Below are 27,877 nucleotides of genomic sequence, written 5' to 3'. Positions count from 1 at the left end.
CTCTTTTATGAAAGTACTGATTGGTTTTGCTGCAATCAGTAATGTCAGAATAATGTCTTAAACCACATTGTGTTGGAGTCATTACTAAAGCCTGACAACAGGTTTCTCTTCCTTTGATTAATATAAATTGTAGTACACGAGAGCCTGTTGAACTAAACACATTGTTGGTTACAGAAAATGAAAGTAAAAAGTGAAATAAAACATTAAAAGAAGCAATTCCATGGAAATAACTAATGAATAGGAAAATATACAACACTGTCACTTATAATTCATTTGGACCTGTAGTGCCAGAATGTATTCTTAACACAATATGCGCCATCTACGTATTTGTGTGGGATCTGATAGAGATGGACAGACCCTGAGGGAAAAAATATGATGTGTAACTGCCCAGGAAAAGCTCACAGTTAGGACTACATTTAACTGTTAAATAAAGCATGTTTTTGCTTCTCTGGAAATCCTTTTCGGCGCACTGGAGATTTAACTTCCACAACAAACCTGGATTAAATAAATAGGATTAAATAAAACTAACTTAAAATGTATGTTGATATGATTTTTTTCTGGTTAGTAAATGAATGTGTGAAGGTGCTTGAAACTTCACAACATATTGTAAACGTGTGGGAAGAATAATTAACGGAGGAAAAATACTGTACTCCACAGAGCAGATCATGATTGTGGTATACGAGTCCACATATTGTTTTCCTTCCTCTGTTTTTAAGAACTTGGTAATTCAGCTTATAGAAATAAAATATTCCAACTCAGTAACATTTGCTATGTTTTGCTCTCCGTATTTGATCCTTCTTTTGAAATAAATTCAATAGTTTTCCTTTCAGCATCTCTGTATGAACAGGGCCTTAAGAATTTTTTTAAAAAGAAGAAAAAACATGAGAGAACTAATACTGTAAAGGTTAGTCTTTGTGTATGCAGGCGCCGCATCATTATTGATTTGATGCTGTTGGCACCCTTGTTATGTACTCCAGTCTAAGACGCAGTCAAACACAAAGTGTCAGAACTAACAAAAAATATATCTAAGGATTAAAATGTCTTAACTTTTTTAATTTTGGCATTTTAATGGCCTGTTGTTAATGTTGTATCACACAGCATGGGCCATTTTCCATTTATAATTTATTTAGAATTGCTGACACAGGAATTGTTTGTGTTTTGTTTGAAGCTTCAACAAAAATACAGTCACAGAATTTTATGCTAAATTGTTAGAAAAACCTTTCGATAATCAGAAATGAGTTCTCATATTTGCATATGTCATATTGGTTGTACTTTTAAAGCAACCAATGTGTGTCCTAAAGAGTGGATGTTTACGTCAAAAAAACATGACATTAGTCTATTTAAAAAGGATTAAACATGCACGATTTGAAGAATATTTGGAATAATCTTCTTTAGAAAGCACAGAACAAGAGCTACTTTTTATTGTTTAGACTACTTTGTGTAGAAGCAAGAAACTGAGGAAACAGGAGTACTGTAACACCACAGGAAGAGGGAGACAAAGGTCTCTATAATTTCAAAAACTGTATCCAGCTGCCTCTTTTAATTCTGACCTTTTAATTCTGCCGGTATGGCATAACAGTGCAGGATGATGTTGTCATAAAACATAGGCCGGAACACTGAAGGAGGTTTAATGTTGGTATTGGAGCAAGCGGCCAGAGGGTGGCTTATCACAATCACAAACACCTCTATGCTTGATGCCATTCAGACATTGTGATGTCTGACCTTTTTATGATGGTTGAAAAATCAATTCTGAGGTAAGCAAAATAAGGAAATACAGACAACACACTTTCTTGTTTACTTCATTGATCAGTAGCAGTGCTATGATGAGAAAATTGATCTACCAGCTTTGAAATCAATACACTCATCCAGAGGCAACGAAAAAAAATCACATTTATAAATGACATTGATGTCTTATTTGAAGTTCCATTTGCTGCCTATTCTATTATATTTTTATTCTATTCTATTTTATTCAGGTTGTCTTGTTTCTGCTGGAGATTCTTGAATTTGACTAGAGAACATACAAGTAAATAGATGTCATTCTCAACCATGTAAATTGCAGCTGATCTCATGAAGAAACGCTGCTTGTGTCACTTAGCAGTTTGTTTTAGCATCACTGAATTCACTGAGTCAATTTAATCAAGCCATTTTTTTATCTCCTTTTTCTAAAATATAAAACAAAAACAAATCAACGTAAATAATACCCTCAATTATGAAGCTTCCAAAGATATTTAAAGGCTGCTGTAGGATGCTCCATGATGCAGTGGTCATTCTGCCTTCTTTAATCTCTTTTTTTATTTTCTCAAAGCAGGTATCCCTTTGGTGTGTTTGTGTTTATTTAACTGTTTTGTCCTCTTATCCCACTTTTGGTTGAGGCAGGTAGCTGCCCTCCTGAAGATTCCCCTGTTGGTATTGTATGTCTCCCCACTGTCACCCACTGCCCTGTGCATGCACAGAAAGAGGGATTCAATTTACCCAAAGCTTTGATTTAGTCAGTTGGTTTTATGGCTGGGCAGTGTATTGAGATTTTCAAATATATAAATATAATATAAAGACTTTTTCACACATGCTATAGAATGAGGAAATATTGTTTATGAGATAGCTTTTTTTGAGTTAATTGTATCTTTTCTTTTTGTACTTTTTATGGTCATTAAAAAATATTTTTCATTAATTTTGTTAATGAAAGAGCATTTAATTTGATATACAACTACTTTAATTCCAGTCAACAGTTTTAATGCACATGTGTTGCTGATTCTTAATGAAAGTGCATTTAACACTCAAAGCTGTAAATCAGAACTGTCTCTTTAAATACTTGACAAAAAAATAGAAAAAATTATATCGAGATATATATCATATATCAAGTAAATTCAGGTAAAAAGTATCAAGATTTGAAATTTGGTTAATATCACCCAGCCCTTGTTGGTTTAGTAGCTAGGCTATGAATTATCGCTACTGAATTATATTGTACTGAATTTGATATAGATTACCTTGATCTGGAAGAAAATTTGATTTTATTGTATTATAATTTCATTGGATTGGAATGAACTCAGCTGGACATGAACCGAATCTGTTTACTCTTTTCTGTAAAGTGCTCTGATGTTGCTTTACTTGTTACTTGGGGTGATATACATAAATGTAGGTTCACAGTTAAACATACAAATCATTCACAATAAATGGTTAAATGTGTCTAAATTAAGTCACTCTTTTCCCCATTAGTTGTAGGTCAAGTTCTCTGATAAAAAAATAGAGAAAATAAGATTGTACAAATAATAAAAAAATAATATTTATTGAAATATATCAATATTATTTCTATATCAATATTTAGTGAAATATTTAAGCAATAACCAGTAAATTCATATAAGGTTCAAATGATAAAAAACAATATTTTAATATAAACTACAATGTGCACAAATAAATGTACAAATAATAATGTTTACACATTTATTGAAAATTAATGGATGCATGTTAAAATGTGAATTAACATGGTCATGTGACAATAATATTATCAGTATCAGTAATCAATATCAATTATTATCCACATAAATAGAACTGTAAATAAATATAGGATTTTTTTCTTTTTTCCACTGCTGTCTGGTGAGCAGCTCGTCGTAATGTATTTCCCGACTGCTCAGCTATATGGGTCATCTGCATCTAAGAAAAAAAGAGGGATCATTTATAAGCATGAAAAAAATTCTGACACCACAGAGTTCAGAGTCAATTTTTCTAAAGCATTCAAACTAGATTAACCTGAATTCAGCATCTGAGAAACAGATGACTTATGGGCCTTTTTGACTCTCAAAGAACCAGGTTTGTTCCTCGTTATCTATATAGCAAAAATCAATACACTTCTACTGCAACTTAGTGCCATATTTTGCAAATAATACTCTCTTTTCAGCAGATCCTTTAAACCTCTGGGTAAATTGAGAAAGTGTGTTTTTGTAGATTTAGTATGTGCACGCTCATAACATATGAGAGACTGAAAACTGAAGTTTTAGATTCAGAGCAGATCTGTTTTTGGTTGAAATTCCCACAACTTTATGATTGATTAAAAACCAACCTGGTTTTCTCACTTTTTGAAATTCTCAGTACCAGAGTGATTGCTTATCTTTCTCAAAATTTTAGTTTCTTATAAAAAACCAATGAAAGATATGACGACAACAGCTGGTGTCAGATATGAAGTATTTAAAAATGTATTATTAGATACAATTCAGTCTGACTCACCTGCATAAGACTTTATTAAATGTTTTTTGCCTGTGTGCACAGATGGAGGAGTTGAGATGACAGTGATGGATTGGTCTTGGTTGAAGAATTGGCTCTGGTCTGGGAAGACATTCACAATGCTCCACATCTATCTCACAGTCTGGCATCCATGAACTGAGTGGAAGCTCTAAACAGAGATGACAGTGACATTTTCCTCCTCTTGTTATTTATTTATTAGAGAGCATGTCTTATTTTTCCCTTTTAATAGGGTTATATGAAGTGCTTATGAGTAGTTAGTGTCTCGGTGTAGTGGACATAGTTTGGAGAAGCAGGTTGGGGAGCTGGTGGATGTGCCAAACAGGCTAACATCCATTTAAAATTAGAACAGATTTGTGAATTTAATTCTCTAAAACAAACCGAATAAACTAATAGTGACTGAAGCAAAACAATATATCATGGATTTTTGTACAATTTCACTTTGACTTAAGATAAACAGAACATCCCCGTTTCCATTGGTAGGGTCCAAGCACTGTACAACCAGTTGCTGTCTGACTGCTACACACTACCTGTGCATTACTGATGTTTTTTTATGTTGAGTTCTTGTTTTGAGTAGCTTTAAGATGAGCTTCCTGTTCAGAATTTATCAGTGCTTCTCCAGAGTGAACTTACTCTGACCGTTATCCACTGCAGATAAGACACTGATCACTCAACTTTACACTGGATTGTATGTCAAGAAAGAATGGAAAATTCAAGTGAAACCTAGCTTGTACTCTTCCAGAAATCAAGGGACAAATGAAACATTTCTGCAAATACAATCATGCAATTTATTCATTTGGTGATTTGCACATTGATTTTTGGCACTTCACAGCATTTTGGCATCTTATATAAATAGAACTGACATTTTCCTGTGTTGCAATAGGTTGAAGTGGTCTTGTGGAATTAGGTAATAGTAAATGAATGGGACAGTTAGGACTAAACGGTGCATGTGGTGTTGGAGTGAGCATTCAATGCAATCAAAAAGAAACATTTTTCAACACAGTTGGCTGGAAAATGTAACTTCCTCAAGAAGCTATGCCCATCATTACTTTACACAACACCATTTTTAAAATAATAGAGTATCTGTTCAAGTTTAAGAAATAGTAGAAGTGCAAGAACATGATGTTTGTATGATCAGACAAATCCCTTACAGTGCATCAGTTGAAAACATTGCTCCTTAATTAAAAACTATAAATGCACTGAGTGCACTGAAGCATGTGTCTTTCCCTTCTTCACAGTAAATTAATGAAGTGTAGTTAGATATAAAAAAAGGAATACGTCTGCATATACATACCTGGTGTACTGGAAGGGTAAGGTATGCATCTTTCAGTTGAACAATCCCAAATAAACCCACTAGCACAAAGTCTTCTGGAGTTTTCTGCATCTAACAGCTGAGTCATCAAAGAGCAGCTGCAAATAAACCAATTGGATTGAAAACTTATTTGTAAAAAAGTCATATCAAATTCGGAGAAATAAAATTGACAAAGGTTTTGGACTTGCCCATTGCTCCAAAGAGGTTGGGCATTCCGGCGAATTATAGCAGGCTCCATGCAGCTGCACTCAGTATGGTTTGCTACTTTTATTAGAACAGGTTCTGGTACAAAATTGAATTGAAGTCCACTGAAGACCTGAAATAATCACATGCACACTTTGTTATTGCTTGACTGCAAAAAACTAGTGCTTCTGCTCAAATTCTGAAATAAAAAGTAAATAACTAGAATCTGAGATGTGATCACTCACAGTTTTATTCACATATACAGCAGATGTGTTCCTGCAGGTGACTCCCTCTAGATTGCAGCAGCCACTGCACCTGTCAATCGGAAGGCAAATTCACATCTGAAAGCAAGGTGCATGGCAAAAGATTATAACTGATACAATATTAAAGGTTATCCAGCTAGAGTTTTAGGGAAGCTGCAGTGATGATGTATGGTAACAGGGTAAAATTCTGGATCTGGTTTCATGTTAAACAAACCTGTGGACAGAAACACAGGGTGGCCTGAAGAGGATCGAGGGGTCGGTGCCCAACTCTTGACCCACCTCAACACAAGTCTCCCTGGGCATGCACTGTGTGCGCTGCCACTCTTCATCTATGGCTAAAGACACAATACAATGTTAAAAACATATGCAAAGTTGCACTCAAGATATAGCATATATTTTATCAAACCTTTGAGTATCTCCGGAGTGTAAGATTCAGCAGCATAGCGTGTTGAGCGATGTGACCCGAATGAAGTCGGCGAGGAGAAGGCCTTTGCTTGACTCTGCAGTCTAAGACGACACTTCCACAACTTCCAGTCAGGAAAGTCTGTGAGTCGTAGCAGCTCATCCAGGCTGGAAGATGACTGTATCTCCCTCTGCTTCATAACCTGCTGGAGTGACAGTTGCATAAAATATAGGGTGACTCTGGAGACCTGCTGAACATTAGCATATTAGCAATGTCACATTTCGTCTTAGTTTTAAACTTTTAATATGTTAAGGTTTAATGCATTTATGATACTATACAGAGTTTGCATAATATATATAGTTGCATGATACATCATGAATTTGTTTCTCTGTATACTTGACATTAAGGCTGGATTGAAATGATGAAATCCTGATTTGGAGATGTTTTAGAAAACAAAAGGCCTTTTCAAAATGTGCTAGAGACACCACACCCTGTCACAGTCTGTCCTGCCACTCCTCCATCAGCACTCCCCTGATCCTCCACACCTGTCCCTGATCCCAGCTCTCCAATCAACCCAACCTGTCACACCTGTCCCCCATTGACTCACCAGTTCTTATTTACACCAGCACTACAGTCATTCCCTGTCGGACCTTAACCTATGCACTTCGTGGACTCACTCCTTCTCTGTTCCTGGTTCCTGTTCTGTTCCAGTACCTTTACCTTATGTTCAGTATTGATAAATAAAGTATTGTTAACCTGCCTATGTCTCTGTGGAGTCCCTGTGTAACACAGCTGCAGTAATCACAGAAAGTATATATTTTTTCATGGAACCCAGAATCCACACACTCACTGTTAAAAGTTGAGTAACTCAGTTTAATTGAACACATGAAATGTCAAACTGAGAAATTATCTTGTCACAACATGCTATTTTGTTAGTGTCTGCAGTGAAAAATGCCAGGGGGAAAACACAAAGTGAGTCAGAAGGCAAGTGCATTCCTTAAATGTCAATCCATGTTATTGTTTAAAGTTTTTTTTTTCTCTTCTTGTTATATATAATATATTAACATAGATCCGAGCATATAGTCATTTAGACCCAGTGTTAGAAGCCATGATAGATTTCATGTGAACCGGGAATAAAAAAAAAAAAAAATGAATTTGTTGGATTGGTGGACCTGATCCCAGTCACGAGTTTAGCAATAACAACATTGCAGGGTCAGAGCTGAACCTGCTGAGTGTAAAACCCAGAGAAGTCTTTTGGTAAGAATTTTACTTTGATGGTTAATTTATTCAGACTTCAGACAACTTTATTAATCCCTTTGGGAGGTTCCCTCAGAGAAATTGAAGAAGTTTATTTGGATTGATGCATCATTAGAAGTGATGATATTTTACGTTATTTTTAAGTGTCCTCTGCTCAGTCACTATTTTGGATTAAAAACACTAACTCTTGCATGTTTTTCTACTGTGTTTTGGATGTTGCAAGTGTGCTTGCATTTAGTTTATTTGATGACATTTTATGCCGTGTTTGTTATGCTTGTTTTAACGCTATGAGACTGGAACATTTCTGTGCTGGTTAGATGGTCCAGGCTTTGTACCGAACCCGACAGTGGCCGTTATTGGACATTATTCTTTTTCAAATCATTATCTAAAGATAAGGAGTTAATTTTGTTATCTCGTGATAACTTAGTTTGTTTTGTGTGACACCTGATTTTAAAGATCAAAACAGACCCCATGACAGCTACATGGTGTATGTGTAATTATATGAATGAGTGATTGGTAAAATGTAACAGTCAGACACGATGCAATTTTAGCCTTTGTCAGACTTGATAGAAGTAAAATCGGACATAATGACCAGTGATGAACGTTGCTCTGCTGCATCCACAGCGTGAAAAAGCACTTGTAGGATTCTCCCAGTAGACCACAAACACATTCAATAAAATCTAATATAATTTATTAATGTACATACATACCTAATATATTTTATTTTTAAAATTCTTGTATATTAACAAGTTCTCTCCCAGCTTCCTCCTACAGTCCAAAGACATGCATCACAGGCTGATTTGAGTTTCTAAATTCTTGCAAGGAGTGAGTCTCTGTGTTGGTACTATGATGGACAGGGAGCAGCTTCAGCCCTCTCACAACTCAGCATTTGTATAATTCGTTATCTTGAGAAAACAAACTTTGTTTACTCGAGATAACGAGATAAATTATCCCATTACAAAAACATGCAAGCCTGGCCGCTGTCTGTTTCCATAGTTTTGTTGTCTTGGCAGTTATTAAAATTATTTTGTCAGAGCTCCCGCTGCAGGGAGGCTTTAAGATTGAGAAGCACAAACATCTTGTTTGATTTTTTGCCTTTTTCAGACTGAATACCTGTTTGGCAGCTGAAGTGGGAGAACTGATGTTTCCTTCCTTTAATTTACACTATCAAGGAAATTTTTTTACTTTTCTACTTTGCAGTGAAGATGTGAGTTACTGTAGACACTGTGAGGTACTCACTGAATAGCTAAACCTCAGACATAATCACAGCTGAGTAATTTTTGGTGACACTTTGCAATAAAGATAAAAATCATAAGTAAGTAATTTTTAGTTAATACGTGACTCATGATGAATTAAATACAGCTGGATACATCATTAATTCCTGTTGCTCACCATGAACTAATGTTTAACTTACCAGTGACTAATGATTACTTCACATTTAATACCCAAATAAATAATGTTAACCCACTATTCTTTTATTCAACAGTTAAAATGCCTCTAAATCTGCTTGTTTACACAAAACATACAGTTTTGTACGGTTGATGTGTTTCCCTGTAAGAAGGACCATTAATGCGGTTATATGAAGCCACTAAAAATATTTAAAAATTCTAACATCAGGGTCACATTTTCATGTTTCTGCATGACCCCAAAATGTTTGTTTTTTTACAACATTCATATCTTGTTCTAAAATAATAAAGTATTAGTCATAAGGTCATGATTCTCTTCCTGGGGTGGCAGCAATAGACTTTTATAGAAAAAAACCACAGGACTAGCCAAAAAATGAAAAATATATCCTAGTTAACGAAATTTAATTGTTTAATTTTTATTACATATTTTCCTCACTGACTTCAGTCAAACTTACGTACCTCATTAGAAATTATATTTACATAATATGTTTTTGTGGAAACTAGCTAATTTGGTGGCATCAATTAATCTATGAAGTAACAGTGAATCCATATTCATGAACCATTAGTTGTGGCATAATAACATAAACCTACAGTGAGCTGGTGAATATGTCACACTGTGCAACAGAAACTCAATATATCCAGCTTTAATTCAAGCATTAAGTCGTCATAAGTTAAGCACAAGTCTATGGTTTGTACCCTTAAATTGCTTATTTCTTTACTTAAGTGTTATTAAGTTGCACAACTAAATTATACTGAAGCACTGAGATGCATCTTCAGTGATGTATCCTGTGCAGGTGTATGTTAAAACATCACACACCCTTTCCCAGTCAGGGGTAATCAATCTCCAGCTAGCATCCCAACTGTATTTAACCACTGGGCTTCCCTCCTCAGCCAGAGGTACCAAGTGGCTCTTTCTGTGGCATCTATAATTAATTTGATGACCCTCTTCTTAGCAAAGGATCCCTAGCTTGGCCAGGACTCTATGGACAGACCTGCAAATCCCTGACATCCAATCGCAATAGGCTCATAGGTGATCCGGTCCTGCCTCAGACACTCAGTCAATTCCTGGTACTTTGCATGTTTCTACTCTTGAACTTCACCCATGTGTATTTCCCAGGGTACAGGGAGTTGTACCCTGATCACTTATTTGGTGTAATCTGAAAGGATGACCATGTTTGAACACAGAATCGTTGAGGCCCAAATCTACTTTTAGCTGCCAGTTGACTGCTGAGGCAAGAAAGCCTGTCAGTGACTTTGATTGTGGGATCCAGTTCTCTCCAGCCTTGATGAAGTTAATGAATGACTGAATAGCAGATCTTATCAACATTATGTAGTGAAGACTGTGCACAACCTGATGGAATCTGTTATAGCATTTTATAATCTAATAAGCACTAATTGTACTTGAGCGTCACATAAAATTAATTAATGGATATGACAGCATTCTCTTTGTTATATTTGTGAGTAAAATTTGTGATAGTCTGTCCAGTGTGCTCTGATCTGAAGTGAAATGTTCAGACAAAATTTTAAATGCATATGATTAAGTTGTAGTTCAGTGTTACTTTATGATTTTTTTTTTCTTTTTAAAAGAACATATAACACTGAACTAAACAAAGCTGTGAGCTCACGGTGTTTGATCTCAGATTTTATGCCACAAAATCTGTCAGTCAATGTTCAGGATCACAAACTTTGACTGGTGTTGTAATAAATACAGACACTTCCAGCTATATACAAGCCTTTCACCTTTTGTTTTATCTAAGCATGGCGCACAGCCAGTTTTTAACTCATGGCAGCTTACTTAGATATACTTTTCCAATAAAGTTTCCAATGTGCTCTTTGAGGCATGTGCCAAAAGCCATGTAGTGGATGTACACAAGCAACACAAGCACATAGACTTCAACATAAAAACTGAAGCAGTGCATTAGTTATGCCTTGGCACTGCTCCAGGGAGTTGAAAAGCTGTGTAAAGGGGTGTGAGGAAACCATAAAACCACATGTCATGCTACTGCAGAACAGCAGAGTTCCCATGGTGACGTAAACCAGAACAAAATGGAAGCAGAGTGAATTATAAGACTTGTTATGAAATGCAGCCAAATAGGTTACTTGAGTTTAACTTTTCTCCCTCTGGCACTGAAACTAAAATGCTGTCTTATCTGAAAGATTTTTATTGTTTTGTTTTATAATGTGCTGAAGTGTTAACAGCAGAGAAAAAAGTGAAGGATAACAAAATAGGCAGGAGACAGGATGGGAGTGGAGTTGAAATTTAGAAGTTCCCAGACTCAGTTTTGAGGAGGGAAAGCCAAAATCTTAATCCCAGATGGTAGGTCTACTACAAGAGTGAAGGCAAAGCAGTCAAAATGGTTCTGTACTGCCCAAAGTTTGCTTTATTTTTCTTTAAAAAACTGTAACAATTAAAGTCACTGATTTGCTAAGAGTATTTAAAAACAGGGTGGGGCAAGTTTATTAGCTGACTCCTTCCACTTCCTTCTGAGAAACAGAAATTAAAGAGGTTCCCTCTGTCAATCTCTGCCAGATAGGCCCACTAATGAGAAACAGAGGGAAAGTGCCTCAGGGAGTGATGGAGCAAAGATGTTTGAAGTTAAAGTTGGACTGATATAGAGAAAAGTGACAGATAGGAAAACTATTGTAAGAGCAAGAGAGAGAAAAATTGGAGTGAAATGGTTAATAATCTCTCTGACATCCATTCCTTTGTAAGCCACATGCACGTTGTTGCTGTCAAGTTGGACAGAACATGTGTGAGTTTACTACACCGGCAGCAGCTGGTCAAGTGTGAATTTTATGAGATGAGCAAAAGAAGGAAAAAAGCTACACAAATGTCAGTGCGTTGAAGTTTTCCAAACAACAAATGCTGAAAGCCTTTTCACATTTGCTGTTTTAATTCATTAGGAATACACTACAGTTAAAGATGAAACGCTTCATTCAACACTTACCCTGCTTAATCCCTCCTTCTGCATGCTGTAGCCCATATTTATCCAGTTGAGCTCTACCGCCAGAGTCACCAGGAAAGGGATTGTGCAAAGAGTTTGTTTCATCTTCCTCACCATCCCTCGACTTTGCTCGCCTTCACTGAGTTGTGCTGTGAAAGCTCTTAAAAGTTGTCTGTCTTTCCGACTTGGCTTCTCAGGCCAGCTAAATCCCTCAGACCACTCACTCAGGTATGTGCAACACAAACTCTTGAGCTTCCAGCTGCAGAGAAGAGTGTGTGTGCGTGTGTGTCTGAGCCAGACGTAACCTTTCACAGCAACCCAGACATCCGTGACACAAATGGAGAGAGGCTTTAAACACACAATGCTAGAGCTTTGATGCAGAGGTGTCCATAATGAGCCCTCTAAAAAGTTCTGAAAATCTCCTCAGAAAACAAAACAGGAAAAAAAGCTTCTACTTAAGTTGTCCAGTCAGCAGCACTTCTTTAGTCCCAAAAATTAGAAGCCCTTTGAGATATTTAAGAGCATCTTGGTAACTGATCTGGACAAACTATTTAAATTTGTAATGATAGCTCCAGCAACTGAACGTTGCAACTTTCAGTCTTTGTTTCTCTATGTTATATTGACGCTCTTCTGCATAAAAAAGAGAAAAATTAAGATTTAGATCAAATTCTGAAATGCATACATGAGAACTTTTATTTCTGTCTTGGTCTGACCTTATTTCTTCCATGCAGGTCCTGCAACATTAAAACAGACCTTTTTATTTGCTCCCGATTCGGTTTTCCCTTTTATGCCTTTAATTTCCTAACAATGTCCTTTCTTCTGCAGTTGCCAAACCGCACACAACTTAAGAGCAACAACATGTGTTTTAAATGTGATCCAGACCTCCCTAAACATGAGAGAAGAACTTATATGCCAGCACCAACCCCGTCTCAGACACTCCACCCACTTCCTATCCTAGCCTAGGATGTAATTTCTTATAAAAATTTGTCATGAAGGAAATGTGGATGATGCACGTTATGCAGTTATATTACATTTCTGGTAAGAAAGAAAGATTTGACAACATACAAAGTATTTATGTAAGCTTTATATTTTTTTTACATTAAAAGTTCAAACATGGTTTTTGAAGAACTGATAAAATGATAATGCAATACTCATAGTGAAGTATTTTTCTGCATTAAACAACCCAGCTTAATTTGGTTAAAATTAAATTACAGATATTTAAGAAAAAGAGCAATCAAAATTAAAAATAAGAGCAAAAAGGTTGAATAACTTAAACTAGTGCAAACCAAACCCAGATACCTATGGAAAACATGAATAGAATAGACAATAGACAACTGAGAATAGACACCTTTGGTCTCTCTTGGAAAATGTCTTGCTGATGTAGTTTTCATTATTTCAATAACAAAAAGCTTAATGTGGAAATAAAACAGTAACGCAAAATGTTAATTTAAACATTTCTCCTCCCCATAGGTGTGATTCAGTCAGAATCTAAACATTATTAGAATTGCTGTATGTAAGAAAATCTTTAGGCTTCGGTTTATAAAGTGCTGGTTCATAGAAAAATTACTGTGTTTTATCCAAGTTAGTTTTTTTTTTCTTTTTTTTTGTACTTACATTCAAATGGACACACACACAAAGGTATGATGAAGGTCTAAACTGGAGCTATTCAAATAAAGCTGAATTGAACTGAATAGAATTTTGTTGACACAACACCCTCTACTGGGCGTAGTAATAATGAGCGTTCAAGGTGTGTAATTTTTCTACAACAAAGGCCACAAAGATGACTCACAGAGGAGGTAAGGGTGGATGAGCGAGCGAACTACAACAATTACCATTGATAAACTATTTTAAACTAGCAAATCAACACTTTCTGTTGGAAAAAAAAAAGCTAATCAAACTTGAACTATTTATTACTCTTATTAAAATAAAGATACTTTTTAACCCCAAAACCAAACACCAACCATATCCTTTTTGGTTATTATTATTTCAATATCTCCATAACCATGTTTGCATGATAACAGACCACCTCGCGGAGCAAAAAAACAAAACAACATGAAACGTTCAAGAAGCATCTCGGATTTTGGACCTCCAGTTTTTGGCCCGTTCAAAGCCATTTTTGCTGGTCTGGTAGTCGCTGATAGCCTGTCTGATCTCCTCCTCTGTGGTCATTACAAATGGGCCTGAAAGACAGACACAACAAAGCATTAAAATAGAAGTTAGGATCTTAAAAGTGCAAACATTGTTCTGTTCAGTAACTTGTAGATAGCATTAAGGGAATAAAATAGATTATATACCATGTTGTACAACAGGCTCATTGATTGGTTCTCCAGCAATCAGCACAAAATGGGAAACATCAGAACCCTATAGAAGAAATGATAATGCTGTCATCCATGTCTGTTTGGGAAATGGATGAAACATCTTTAACTTTGATGGGGAATAGCACCTTTCAACGGGTGCCGAAACAAATATGTGGTAACAAGATAAAGAAAGAGGACTAAACATTTTTTTTTTTAAATCAAGAACTGTTCACTTCTTCTGACTTTTGCTGCCATTTAATAAATTAATTTCTCTTCATAAAACAGAAAACAAGAAAATGAAGCAACCTTAAAAGGAAAAATCTTTTTTATTTTTTCAGAAGTTTTAACTTAATGTTCAGTTCTGAATGATAATAGTTAACTAGAGCTTGTATAAAAAGGATTAACAGATTCCACTCCGGATACCTGAAGGGTCATGTGGCATCTTCTGGTTTAACAAGATTAAAATCTTGGATCAGAACAAATAAGAAGAAAGAAAAAAAATCACCACTGAAACACATCAAAGGAGACAAGTTTGGAATGTTATTGGTTGAACACTTATAGCCAATTCCCTATTTAAGATAATTTCTGATTGGTAAAAATAGTTTGCCCGGTCCAGCACTAAGATAGAGTGCAGTGTTCTACGGACTTAATGAGATTTAAATCTTGGAAAAGAAAAGACAAATCTGAGGAAATGAAGCAGAAAAAAAACACTGAGATGGTGCTAACGTACACAGGTGAGGCCTCTCTGCTTCCGCTGTGGCACATGGTCCCCCAGATTCAAAAAGTAATTTATGTATATATGGTCTTTCCAAAAGGTTTTAATGTTTTTCAAACTCTTGTGCACAGTGTTTACATGCCTCACTCCCTGGAAATAAGGCTGGAACTGATCTCCAAACCATTTTTTTCCCTTTAAACAGAATAAAGCTTGGTACACATAACAATTTTTTTATTCTTATGAGTTTTTTTATCTGGTCGAGACCTCACATGTAAAGATAAAAAAATCAGTTTTGATCGTACTGTGTGGGGTCTGCTCCAATAATGCAATCACAGAAGAACACACACGAGGATGCTGTCCCACAACACATCTACAATCTAGTCCTCCGAGCCGGACAAACGTCGAAACGTAGAAGAAGAACCATAGCAACAACCGGTAAAAAAAGAAGAAGAAACATAGTAACAATCGGAAAACACAACACAGCATGGAAGGGGATATATAGGACGAGGGAATGATGGTGGTCTTGGGACGATTGTTAACAGAAATGTTAACAGACTGGAGACGGCGTAAACATGGACTTTATTTACTTCCTTGTTCCCCAGCTAGCTCTCTCTCTGATTTGCTAGATTCCGTACCACGTCACCATCCACGCAGTCAGAATGCACGAGTCATCGGCGTTCCTCAGAAATCAGCTCTGAAATATCAAACATGTTCAATATTCCCAATTGTCGGCTACAACCCGTTTCAGAGCGGATTATCGGGACAAATCGGCTCGTGACACACCACAGACCAAATGATGATTGGACAGGGAAATCTCACGATGATTGGGCATTTGCCGTCCAAGTTTGGGGAGAGGCAAAATCGGGACAAAAACAGCACAAAAATCGTTCTGTGTGTACCAGGCTTAACCGGTATTCAGTGTTCTCACCTAACCAGCGTTTCGTTTACACAAACCAGTTATTTTACTTTATTATTTTCTAAATTTAAGTGGGTTCAATGCATACATAAAATAGAAAGGACACTAAATAGCAGTGGCAAGTTCTGAACTGCAATAGTTCTACTACAGGGTAACATAAAAGAAAAAAGAACGCTCTTGAAACATTTTTGACTACCAGATAAGACCAGGCTGAAGCAGACTTACTCTATTATGAGCTATGTGCAAAGCAGGGATCTAATGACAATGTAGTTTTCTTGCCTTGTTTTCAAACTTGACACAGTCTCCATCTGCAAACACCACTGTGTGATGGGGCTTCACTTGCTGCTGCTCCTGATCCGGACCTTCAAATCAAAGCAAGCGTAATCATTCTTTCCTACTACACACGTGGACAAAATTGTTGGTACCCTTCAGTTAATGAAAGAAAAACTCACAATGATCACAGAAATAACTTGAATCTGACAAAAGTAGTAAATAAAAATTCTATGAAATTTAACCAATGAAAGTCAGACATTGCTTTTCAACCATGCTTCAACAGAATTATTTAAATAAATAAACTCATGAAACAGGCCTGGACAAATGATGGTGCCCTTAACTTAATATTGTGTCGCACAACCAACGATTCCTGTAACTTTTAGAGACTTCTACACCTCTCAGCAGGTATTTTGGCCCACTCCTCATAAGCAAAATGCTCCAGTTGTCTCAGGTTTGAAGGGAACCTTTTCCAGACGGCATGTTTCAGCTCCTTCCAAAGATTCTCAATAGGATTTAGATCAGGGCTCATAGGAGGACACTTTAGAATAGTCCAATGTTTTCCTCTTAGCAATTCTTGGGGTGTTTTTAGTTGTGTTGTGAGTCATCGTCCTGTTACAAGACCCATGACCTGTGTCTGAGACCAAGATTCCTGACACTGGCCAGCACATTTTTCTCTAGAATCCCTTGATAGTCTTAAGATTTCATTGTACCTGCACAGACTCCAGACACCCTGTGCCAGATGCAGCAAAGCAGCCCCAGAACATAACAGAGCCTCCTGCATGTTTCACAGTAGGGACAGTGTTCTTCTCTTGATATGCTTCATTTTTCCATCTGTAAACATAGAGCTGATGTGCCTTGGCAAAAAGTTCCATTTTTGTCTCATCTGTCCATAGGACATTCTCCCAGAAGCTTTGTGGCTTGTCAACATGTAGTTTGGCTTTTTTATGATTTGTTTTCAACAATGGTGTCCTCCTTGGTCGTCTCCCATTAAGTCCACTTTGGCTCAAACAACGGATGGTGCGATCTGACACTGATGTTCCTTGAGCTTGAAGTTAACCTTTAATCTTTTTAGAAGTTTTTCTGGGCTCTTTTGTTACCATTCGTATTATCCGTCTCTTTGATTTGTCATCAATTTTCCTCCTTCGGCCAAGTCCAGGGAGGATGGCTACAGTCCCATGGATCTTAAATTTCTGAATAATATGTGTAACTTTAGTCACAGGAACATCAAGCTGCTTGGAGATGGTCTTATAGCCTTTACCTTTAACATGCTTGTCTATAATTTTCTCTCTAATCTCCTGAGACAACTCTTTCCTTTGCTTCCGCCGGGCCATGTTGAGTGTGGTACACACCATGTCACTAAACAGCACAGTGACTACCTGTAGCCTATATATAGGCCCACTGACTGATTACAAGATTGTAGACACCTGTGATGCTAATTAGTGGACACACCTTGGATTAACATGTCCCTTTGGTCACATTATTTTCCATCTTTTCTAGGGGTACCATCATTTTTGTCCAGACCTGTTTCATGAGTTTATTTTTTTGCTAAAAGCTGAAATAAACCAAAGACTTGTGATTGTCTTGGCTCTGTTGATCAAAGCCAGTTATTCTGATTTGGCCAGACTAGATGTGGAAGTAAAGACTTAAAATTCAAACAGTCTCGGCCGCCACATTCATTGTCATTTAAACATCTGGCAGAAATTACATAAACTCTCAGAGATCCTGCAGTGCTACAAAGAAGCATAATCAAAACATTTATGATTTCTAAAATGAGAAATTTTGGCAAACTAAGAAAGGCTCTGAAAATGAGTTCACAGTCAGAAAGGGTTTGCTCTCATGCGAGGGGGAATTCCCTAATCACCACAGTCTACACAATGAGCAGCATAAGGTATGACAAAGTAAGGTAAAGCTGTAAACACACAATGACACAATGAGCAACGTGACAAATAAGTAGCCAAATGATACAGTCATATTTCAGTAGACATGCTTGGTAAGTTTCAGGCCGAGTTGATATCTAATGAGATCATAACTGAATCGAAGTATGAATTCATTAGGCTTTAAAGTTGAGCAGAGGGACCCTTTGGCTGAACGTAAAAGGAAGACTGTGATTGTCCTGAGATCACACACATTTATAGTAGGTATGGCAGCAATTCAACAAAGGAAGGAAGCCAAAAAGTGCACACATCAAATTAAGGAATTTACAGGTTTAACCTAATCAGTGATTCATTCTATTTAAAATAATCAATATGCATTCATAGGCGAAATGAGATATTTATTGTTGCAAAGTAAAAAAAAACAAACAAACAACACAGATTATGTACATGAGTGCATAAATATGGCAAAACTCACCAACGTCAATGGTTCCTGATAAGGTGTAGATGAAGGTAGTCCATCCTAACAATCAAATAAATGTTATTTAAAAGTAATAATGCAGTAGCTTAATCCTTTCAAAAGTTGTCTTGAACCCAGATCAGACATACTTTTGGCCACTTTGTTGAAATGCTTCACATATATTTTTTAACATCTGTTAGCAAACATCTGCGCTGGCTACTCTAACAGTAGCCAGGGCAGACCGACTCGCATAAAACAAAAATATTGCTCAATACCTTTGGAAGTATTACAATTATTTTAATTTAGTGAATTAATTTAAAGAAAAAACAAAAAAGATTTGTTCGATTTTGCACGAGATCACATTTCCGCACAGATCTTGCATCTTGCAATGAATTGTGCTATTCTGTTATTTACGCTATCCCAGACTTTTCTCTTCTTACAAGAACTTTTTAGCTCAGCAAAACTAAATCCAACCATGCAACAGATGATTGTAATCAGAAGTAAACGGTTCTTCCATTACATCATGCTGTGCTGCATGCTATGGAGGCATGATCTTGTAAGGTATGTCGTCCTGTTGTCTGCTGGTAGCATTACAACACACGCTAAAATAAAATGAGATTCAGATTTTCACTTTTGTTGTGTTTCATTTCATTCACCTCATACCACCAATATTCACTCACAATGCCTCAAAGCAGCTCTGATATAAGTATACTGTACACCAAGGTATGTCATGTAGTGTATGTTGAGACTGGATCATCTTCTAAGAGAAACTCACTCGCTATAAGAGCTTGCTACCAAGCTGTTTTTGGTTGGATTTGGTTTAATTGGCTTGATTAAAATGGTCAAATGTGAAGGAGATGGGAAGAGATGGTGAAAAGAGAGGAGGGAGGGAAAAAAACAGCTAACTGGGAGAAAATGTATCATGCTAGCAAGGATGGAGCTAATTTACATCCTTTAAACTTGATTATTGGCTCTGTTGCTGTATCTCTACACATTATAATCTACATTTTTGGACTAAGAGGATGCACTTGAGTTTAAAAGTAACAAATCTCCAAGTTCGTGACCAGTTCAGCAATAAAAGAGATGCTGATTGATAAGTTGCTGTTGTGCTAAAATTCGCTTTGCTGCAAAGAACAGTTTTTCCAGGACCTCCTACCCTACCTTTAAGAACAGTAAGCAGGATCCCAGCCCAGAAAAATAAAATAAAATAAAAATTATGTGAAAGCAAATTCTATTTAAGAAAGAAAAAAAAAAGTCATATTAGGTTGTTACCTTTTCAGAAAGCACCATCTGTTCATATCCAAATAATTATGTTTGGATTCAGACAAAATATTCAGCCAACATGTTTATTTTGATGCCAATGTTTGCTGTCATCCTTGAACATGATGCAATGCAGTCTTGAGAATTCATTTTAAAAATCCTTTAATCTAAAGGTAATGTGGCAAGAGACTGTATAATTTGAAAGTAAAATTTCACAGGAAAAGTGATTGGTAAATGTTTTATGACAGGAAATGTATTCAATATATTTACTCCTGAAGGTTTAAAATTAACCTCGCATTTGTGTCCATAATCTTCTAGTTTTTGGTTGTTTTGAACCAAATCATCTTGCAACAATAGTCTTTACAGCCTGCAGGAAATGGGGTCACCTCGTGGCAGGGACACTTAAAAACATCCTCCCGGTTCCAATAAAGGCAGTAATAAGTAAAACGAGGAAGAAGGAAGGCTGCCGGTTTGTATTTAGAAATTTTTACCTACCTGAGGGTACTGGTTGCACATGCATGGCTCCTGCCTGCATTTTGAAGTCCAGGTACAAGGTTGGTGTTCTTGTGTAAACCTTGGACTATACAAAAGAAATAAGTAACTCTAATTAGCTATTCAACACATTAATGTCTTTGCTGCTTTTAAACTGCAACAAACAAGAAAGCTTTGAAACATTTCCTTGAAAAGATGCAGTGTGTAACACTAAATCAAAGGCCAATGACAGAAAAAATTAATAGATAATTAAAGACTGTGTTTCTATTGGTATCTGATCAGATTACTAAAACAGATTGTGTTTTTATTCTCTTGGATTGAGCCATTTATTATTTACTTGCTGTGGTTCCACATACATGACAGATGCCATATTTGTGTCACCATTTTACTATAGTGTCTCTGAATGGACAAACAACTCTGTGTATGAATTGAGAACTCTCTGAGCTTTAAAACTGTAATACCGGATTTGTTTAACAGGTGCTAGAGCACCGCTGGGGATAAGTCATACCTTAAAAGCACATTTTTGAAGTAGTAACATGTAAAGCAGCTATCGCTACATCTGAGGCCACTGGATTCACTCACATATGGAAACAGGTTTATGTCGGGGAAGAATTTTGGCCACTTATGGCTACTGTCCAGTCACAACTGTGTTCCGCATCTTATGTTATTGAACTGTTATTATTATTGTTGGTTACCACATGATTTCAGTAATTCTCTGTACCTTTAAAGTCATTCATTATTAAAAGAAATCTACAAACTTTCCTGAAAAGCAATTATATGGCAATAAGACGCTCTGCTTCTATCCATGTTTATGAGGGCCTATAATACAGAATTTAGTAGCTAAAGAGTTATATAGGCCCCCCTCCAAAGACCTGGTGGAGAATGAAAATAGTGATAAAAGTAAAAAAACTATTTTTTAGCCAGAAATATGACTGATAGCAGCTGAAACAAATAGTAGTACTGCCCCATATAATTTTTCTTTTACTCACTTTAAGGATCTCTGTATTTCATTTCTTTCTTTATCTCATTTTCTCTTTCTTTAGTGTTCTTTTTAGTATCACTTTGGGAACTGTTCAGGTCCCAGAAGCACTTTAAACTGTGTATAAGAATGACTTTTTGGGAAATGGAAAGTCACAGAAATCAAGGAGAAAGCAGCTGTTTGAGTTTAAGCACTCATACAGTTGTGGAAATAAGTCTAAATCAGCCCAAAATGTCATAGTTTAAGACTAAAATGACTGATCAGCTGGGTACAGGAAAATGTGCACGTACCCTGACCATGACTAATTAACCTTCTCTCTCATTCTCCCTTGACCAAAATTCATCATCAGTTATTCCATCCTTTAACAGTCTTCGTGTCAGCTTCCACTGTTGCTTACATAATAGAAAAACAACTATTTAGCCAAACACCACATCATACAAAGACATCCCACACAGGCCAGAAAAATCTGCTCCTCATTGGCAGTTTCCTCTTTTCAGCCAGACACTCACTGTGGTCACACAATGTGGTTAACAGACATTCCCTTTTTTCTCTGGAAAACAGAAATGTTTTTCTCACTTGTGCATCCAGTAAATTACCAACCATCATGACATCAGCAGTTTACGTGGACGATGCTCAATTTCAAAGTGCTGTTCTGACTGTAGCTTCATATAATGTTGCAGTGATATCTCAATCCTGTGGGTAAATTATGAGGTTATGTTCACAAACGAATTAACTCGCACCTTTGCTCCCAAGGCTTCCCCTGATATGACACTGACTGTAACTCCTCCTTGGCTGGGCTTGGGGATCTCTGAACCTTTAAGCTCCTGGTACGCTGGTTCCACCATCTTTTCTCGTTTTGCCAGGTTTACCCACAGCTGTAAGCCCACCACTGGCTCTTCTGACATGGGCATCTCAGCATGCACGACTCCCCTTCCTGCAGTCATCCACTAGTGGACAATAAGGCACATTTATCATCATATCACATCATATCATATCATATCATATCTCTTTTGTACAGAAATAAATGCTTGTAAAAGGAGGATACCAGGTGGTGATGAATTTTTTAACTTATGGACCAAGTTATTTTATTAGGTTTTGTTTTTATACATCCACAACGTCGACAACTTAGCACAAAAAAATAAGGAAATTTCTGTTTGAATTATTATTTTCCCTTTTAATAACAGAAACTTGTGTTGTTTTATACATTGGAAAACCTGATTAGTCACTTTTACAGCAAGGTATAACTTCACGCTTCGGTGAAATGTCTACGAGTCTACAATATAAACATTTAAAAAATAAGATAAAAATGAGAAAACAAATAAAGATAAACCATTATCAAATGGCTACATGGTATAAATAAGCCCACACATGGCAGTCAGTGTACCGGTGGTCCTTAAAAGAACAAATCTTTAAGGTGTTGGTTCTTAAAGATTACGAATCAACTAACTGCTAAAGAACATAAAAAACAGTAATTTGTTCATTTTTCAGATTAGTTACCTTGTTTGGTAAAAAAAAAAAAAAAAAGACCAATCAAAAGACATCAAGACTTAGGTAAGTTTATGTTTAACAGCATGTAAAGTGAATCAAAATTGAACATTTTGGTGTGTTTTTAGTGTGTTTTGAAAAGAACTAGAGGAGAAAATTCAACATGAAATCACAATTCATGTCAACTACTGATGCAACCTGGTCAACAAGCTAGTGCTGCTGTACACTCTCGCCCATAAAAAGTCCGTTCTGAGTGGTAAAAAGAAAACCCTTGCAGCTTTAAAACAGCAGTTGACAAACTAACAGGTGATATCATGGGTGCTTTACCAGTCATTCATAGCATTTTTTCAGTGCGGACAGCTGTTTTAGCCCAGTAATGTTACATCTGTCAAACGGCAGACGTGTCACGAAGCACAGATAAACGTTTTAAGGAGGAAACATCTGTGCAAGTTCTCATTTTTGTGTGACTGTGTGTGTGTGTGTGTGTGTGTGTGATGACTATCTGACTGAAGAAGCAGTTTATTCTCAAAAATTGCAAGATGGTTCAGGCAGACGTCAATTTAAATAAAATTAAATAATAATTATTGGCATCAAATATTGGATACACACACAAACTTAATTAAAATGAACTTCAAACAGTTTAAAACAGTAAACAGTATTATCAAACAGTATTTTACAGATTAGGAAATATAAAAAATACTAAAACTATGTTTATGATAAAATGCCATCTTCAAAGTAAAGGATAGCAAAAAAAAAAATATTTCAGTCAGACACATACTGTACATACACTGGCCACTTTATTAGGTATACATGTTCAATAGATAATCTGGCAGTCATATGACAGCCACTCAATGCATTAAGGCATGTAGACGTGGTCAAGATGACTTGCTGAACATGACAGCGAACATCAGACTGGGAAAGAAACAGGATTTAAGTCACTTTGATTGTGACATGCTTGTTGGTGCCAGATGGGCTGGAATTTCATAGACTGCTGATCTACTAAGATTTTATTGCACAACCATCTCTAGGGTTTACAGAGAATTGTGTGGATGAAAATGCTGATGTCAGAGGACAGAGGAAAATGGGTCTACCCCAATATGACCCAAATAACCACTGCTTACAACCAGAATGTTGTCTCTCTGAACGCACAACACAGACAACCTTGAAGCAGATGGGCTACAGCAGCAAAAGACCACACCAGGTCACACTCCTGTAAGCTGAGAACAGGAAACTGAGAATACAATACACACAGGCTCACCAAAATTGGACATTAAAAGATTGGAAAAGCTTTGCCTGGCCTGATGAGCCTAGATTTCTGCTACCACACTGAGATGGCATGAATATATCCTGTGTTGTAAAAATGGGTCAGGCTGATGATGGTGGGGATATTTTCTTGGAACACTTTGGGCTTCTTAGTACCAATGGAACATTATTTAAATGCCAAAGAGTATTTATTGCTGATCTTGTCCATCCCTTTCTGACCACAGAGTATCTAACATCTAGTGGCTTCTTCTAGTAAGATAATGCACCATGTAACAAAGATCAAATGATCTAATTTCATGAACATGACAATGACTTCACTGAGCTCCAATGGCCTTCACAGTCACCAGATCTCAAACCATAAAGCATCTTTGGAATGTGGTGAAACATGAGATTCTTTGTGCAGCCGACAAATCTGCAGCAGCCAAATGAGGCCATCATGTCTATAAAGACCAAATGAAAGAATAATTTGATACTTTGGGAAAAATCTTGAGAGCTTTTCAACTTTCTTTAATGGGCTGTTGAGCAGGTTTTGCTACCTGTAGAATAAATGAGTCTTGCCCAACATGTAGGTGTAGCTTCATATTTAGTGTACAATCACTGAATCTCCTAATCTAAATCTTGGCAAATGTCAAGTAATTTCATTATAATTCATTACTTGCAGATCTCCAGGTTTTAGTTTTCCTGAATGGCCACAGAAATCCTCGTGGGCTGTGATTCCCTCTAAAACATATGTGACCTGAAACACACAAAAAACATAAATAGTTATAGAAAATTAGTGGCTTTATTTTATATTTTATAAAAAAAAAAGACTACTTTATAAAACAAATATGTCTAAAATATGTTTTACATAATATTCATAGTTCTATTAATTTGGGCCAAGGTTTTACAAAAAGGTGCTTCATCAACATATAAAAGTCACATTTACATTAATTCCAGTGCTGCAGTGGTCAGACTGGACAGGAAGAAAAACTGGTGAATGTGGGGGGTCACAGGTTCAAAGGTGTACAGCTGTGTAAGGGAGGGAAGTTCGGACCCTTGTGGTGAACTGCAAGTGATCTGTCTCCACAGCTGGGTGATTTCAAAAGCCATGTGAGTGTGAGCAAACACACCTGCTGAAAGGCGAGCTGGGATAAAAGCTAGTCCTGTCCACGCACATTGGGAGATTTAAGTTAAATCTGCCAAATCAAACAAACTTGGGGAAATGTCTAGCAATCTCTGAGGATACATCCTACCATGATTGCCCTCATTCATTAGAAAGGAGGCAGAGAACATTGAAGTATAAATATTGTTCAAATTAAAAGGGTGAGAAAAATCACAATGACAATGATACAAGTTGTTTGATTAATGGGTCTGTAAAATGTACAAGGCAATGGCAAATCCCAACTAAATTAGGTTTGCAAGTTTCACAATTATCAAAAAAGCATTTAGGAGGTATGTATGACAAAAATAAAAGATTTCTACATACAGTTTATATAAAAACTATCTAACAGTCATCCTAAAACCAGGGAAAAGGAATAGAAAACACACACATATAAAACACCCAGGATAATTTCAATAATGATCTTATGTAAGGGAGCTCCTCTCTTGTAAAAACAAGGGATTTTTATAAATGTATTGCCTTCTAGATTTATGTTGATTTTATATTTACACAAACAGTGCCATCAAACCTGTTATCTTCTGTCCTAATGTGTTATTCACGGACATCTTTAAATATGATGTTCACCATGTTTTACTCTCCAGACACTGTCCTGTTATTGCCATCTAGTGATTAAATTCCAAATTTCCTTTTTCTTGTGATGTCTGCCTCATCTGATTAACTTATTTTCTTTCTTTTTATTTTTGTTGTTGTTGTTGTTGTTGAAGGAAATTTACCATTTTAGTACTGTTATATGGATAAACAGAAAGATCCAGCTCATGTATTTAGTCAACTGTTGACTGTTTTGTATTTATGTATTTAACCTGTATTTTACCTGAGATGGGGAACAGCAACTCCAATTAACTGTTTGGTCTATTTGACCTATATTCCAAAGACTAAACACCAAATAAACTACCAAATAGCTTAGTTCAACCAATGGCAAGAAAAAAAAATCAAGCTTTCATTAAGATGCACTAATGAGCAATATTTCACTTTTTATTTTTTATTCTTTACATTTTCCACACAAGATATTAACGCCCAAGCTGCATGTTCTTACTGTTTCAAATCCTCTATGAGGATGGTCAGGAAAACCTGCCGGCTTGCTGACTTTAAACTCATCCAACATCAGGAAAGGATCCAGGTTTCTCAGCTGGAAGTAAAAAGGTTTAAATATAATCAGAAGCACTTTTATGTCAGTTACTGTGTTTGTTTTTAGTTTTAAAACAAGGAAAAAAATGTGAGTTGAATTACAATTGGTTGAAGAGCTTACTTCCTTTCTCCCGATGCTCCTGCGGACCCGAGCACCGACTCCCTCCAACTGCTCCACACTTTGCACTGTCTTTAGCACTTTCCTCACATTCATTTTTACAGGGAAATCTTTTACTTGACACTGCAAAACATAAGCCTGTCCTCAGTTTTAACAAAAAGGTGTTAATTTAAGTCATAAAAAACATGACAAAAAGTCTTGTTTTCAAGCAATAAAATCTGTTTGTTTCTGTCCGTGCAAAAGTTCCTTTTCGAAATAATTGTCAAGTCATATATTGATGTTGCTGCTTTTAATGATTCAGTATTTCTTTCATGTCTAACAGAATTTAAACTGGGCAACTGTGATCCACTGATTGGAACATAATGTCATAAGGTTGATTTAATGAGCTTACAGCTGTAGAACATGCTTCTTGTAAATCACATCTGCAAATTTCAGTCTATTCATTGACTTAATCACTAACTCATTTTTCACAGTGTTTGAAAAGGGGAATGAAGAGGCAAAACAGTAGAAGCTTAAATTCAGCTCCACTGAAATATAAAAAATGAAAAACAAAATTCCCCTAATATCTATAGCTAGTTGCTGTATACATGGTTTCAGTTGAAGGATATACAGAGATCTCAAAGCAAACTAAGTAACTCAGTAAGATGGATGGACGGATGGATGGATGACAAAAACTCACTGAGGAGAGAAAATATGACAAGAATATTTCCAAAATGAAGTAACCTGCTGCAAAACTATCGTGCCAAGACAACCGGATGGACCATGAAATCATGGATTTTCCAGATTTCAAAATATTCTTGGTTAACTGCGAGTTCTGTTTAGATACCATCAAGTAACACGTGGTTGACTGGTTTGACGTCAGCTGTCGGTCAGCTGATCGTGTCAGTGGGTAATCAGCTGCTTCTGCTGTTTACGGTTTGGTCATTCTACTTTCGATGAGTTACTTTGTATAAAATATTACATCATCCCTCTGTTCTACATGATTCCTTATTTGACGCTGAAGCAGCTTCGGGTTTGTTGACAGTTTTCTGCTTCCTTGTTTTGAGTCCATAGTAACGCTGCATAGCAATGAATAGTCTCACGAAAACGATGTCCCTAAACTCTCAGATTTAAACAAGATGCAGTCAAAGTAAACAAGTGAGCTGTTTCCATAATAGATGCACTCACCTGTCTAAGTACAGGAAGTGCAGTACTGGCACGTTTCTGTTAGTTTGTACCGTTTTCAGACCAAACGTGATTGCATCGTCATTCACCGCTTCTGGTGGAGTAACACGGAAGTCAAGAAGAGGCGGGGCTGCGGGTGTTTATGGAGCAGGGCTGTGAGCCAAGAGGGAGGGGAAAGAAATTCATAAGCGTTGCTCCAAAGTACGGTAAAAGTTTCTTGGGAGATCCGAAATTTGATAAAGGCAAGGCAAGGCAGTTTATGTGTATAGCACATTTCATGTACAGGACAATTCAAAGT

The 27,877-nt window shown here is 36.6% G+C and overlaps 2 protein-coding genes across 7 annotated transcripts; both read right to left on the bottom strand.

Annotated features, from left to right (window-relative positions):
- Positions 1-3,447: 3,447 nt before the first annotated feature.
- Positions 3,448-12,764, bottom strand: vegfd (vascular endothelial growth factor D). 5 transcript variants are annotated; one of them, XM_041982768.1, is made up of 9 exons: positions 12,716-12,764; positions 12,006-12,632; positions 6,398-6,596; positions 6,206-6,326; positions 5,974-6,043; positions 5,734-5,861; positions 5,528-5,643; positions 4,219-4,384; positions 3,448-3,648 (listed from the first exon to the last, which is right to left on the bottom strand). In XM_041982768.1, the coding sequence occupies exons 2-9, from the start codon at positions 12,117-12,119 to the stop codon at positions 3,639-3,641; spliced, it is 924 nt and encodes a 307-aa protein (XP_041838702.1). In that variant the 5' UTR covers positions 12,120-12,632; positions 12,716-12,764; the 3' UTR covers positions 3,448-3,638. The 5 variants fall into 5 exon arrangements, with proteins under 5 accessions (XP_041838702.1, XP_041838693.1, XP_041838730.1 ...); XM_041982759.1 differs by having other exon boundaries at positions 6,398-6,599; positions 12,716-12,763; XM_041982796.1 differs by lacking the exons at positions 12,006-12,632; positions 12,716-12,764 and adding an exon at positions 6,796-6,864 and having other exon boundaries at positions 3,450-3,648.
- A 302-nt stretch (positions 12,765-13,066) lies between these two features.
- On the bottom strand, positions 13,067-27,693 carry pir (pirin). Of its 2 annotated transcripts, none has more exons than XM_041982810.1 (10): positions 27,583-27,693; positions 26,419-26,538; positions 26,206-26,298; positions 24,669-24,749; positions 22,006-22,212; positions 20,290-20,374; positions 18,553-18,597; positions 16,210-16,292; positions 14,297-14,363; positions 13,067-14,182 (listed from the first exon to the last, which is right to left on the bottom strand). In XM_041982810.1, exons 2-10 carry the CDS (start codon positions 26,509-26,511, stop codon positions 14,064-14,066), a joined length of 873 nt encoding a protein of 290 aa, XP_041838744.1. In that variant the 5' UTR covers positions 26,512-26,538; positions 27,583-27,693; the 3' UTR covers positions 13,067-14,063. The 2 variants fall into 2 exon arrangements, with proteins under 2 accessions (XP_041838744.1, XP_041838755.1); XM_041982821.1 differs by having other exon boundaries at positions 26,419-26,553; positions 27,583-27,687.
- Between the last annotated feature and the right edge of the window lie 184 nt (positions 27,694-27,877).

This window comes from Melanotaenia boesemani, chromosome 1, assembly GCF_017639745.1.
Source record: "Melanotaenia boesemani isolate fMelBoe1 chromosome 1, fMelBoe1.pri, whole genome shotgun sequence".
NCBI classification, from domain to species: domain Eukaryota; kingdom Metazoa; phylum Chordata; class Actinopteri; order Atheriniformes; family Melanotaeniidae; genus Melanotaenia; species Melanotaenia boesemani.
This window is presented reverse-complemented; position numbering and strand designations above follow the sequence as displayed.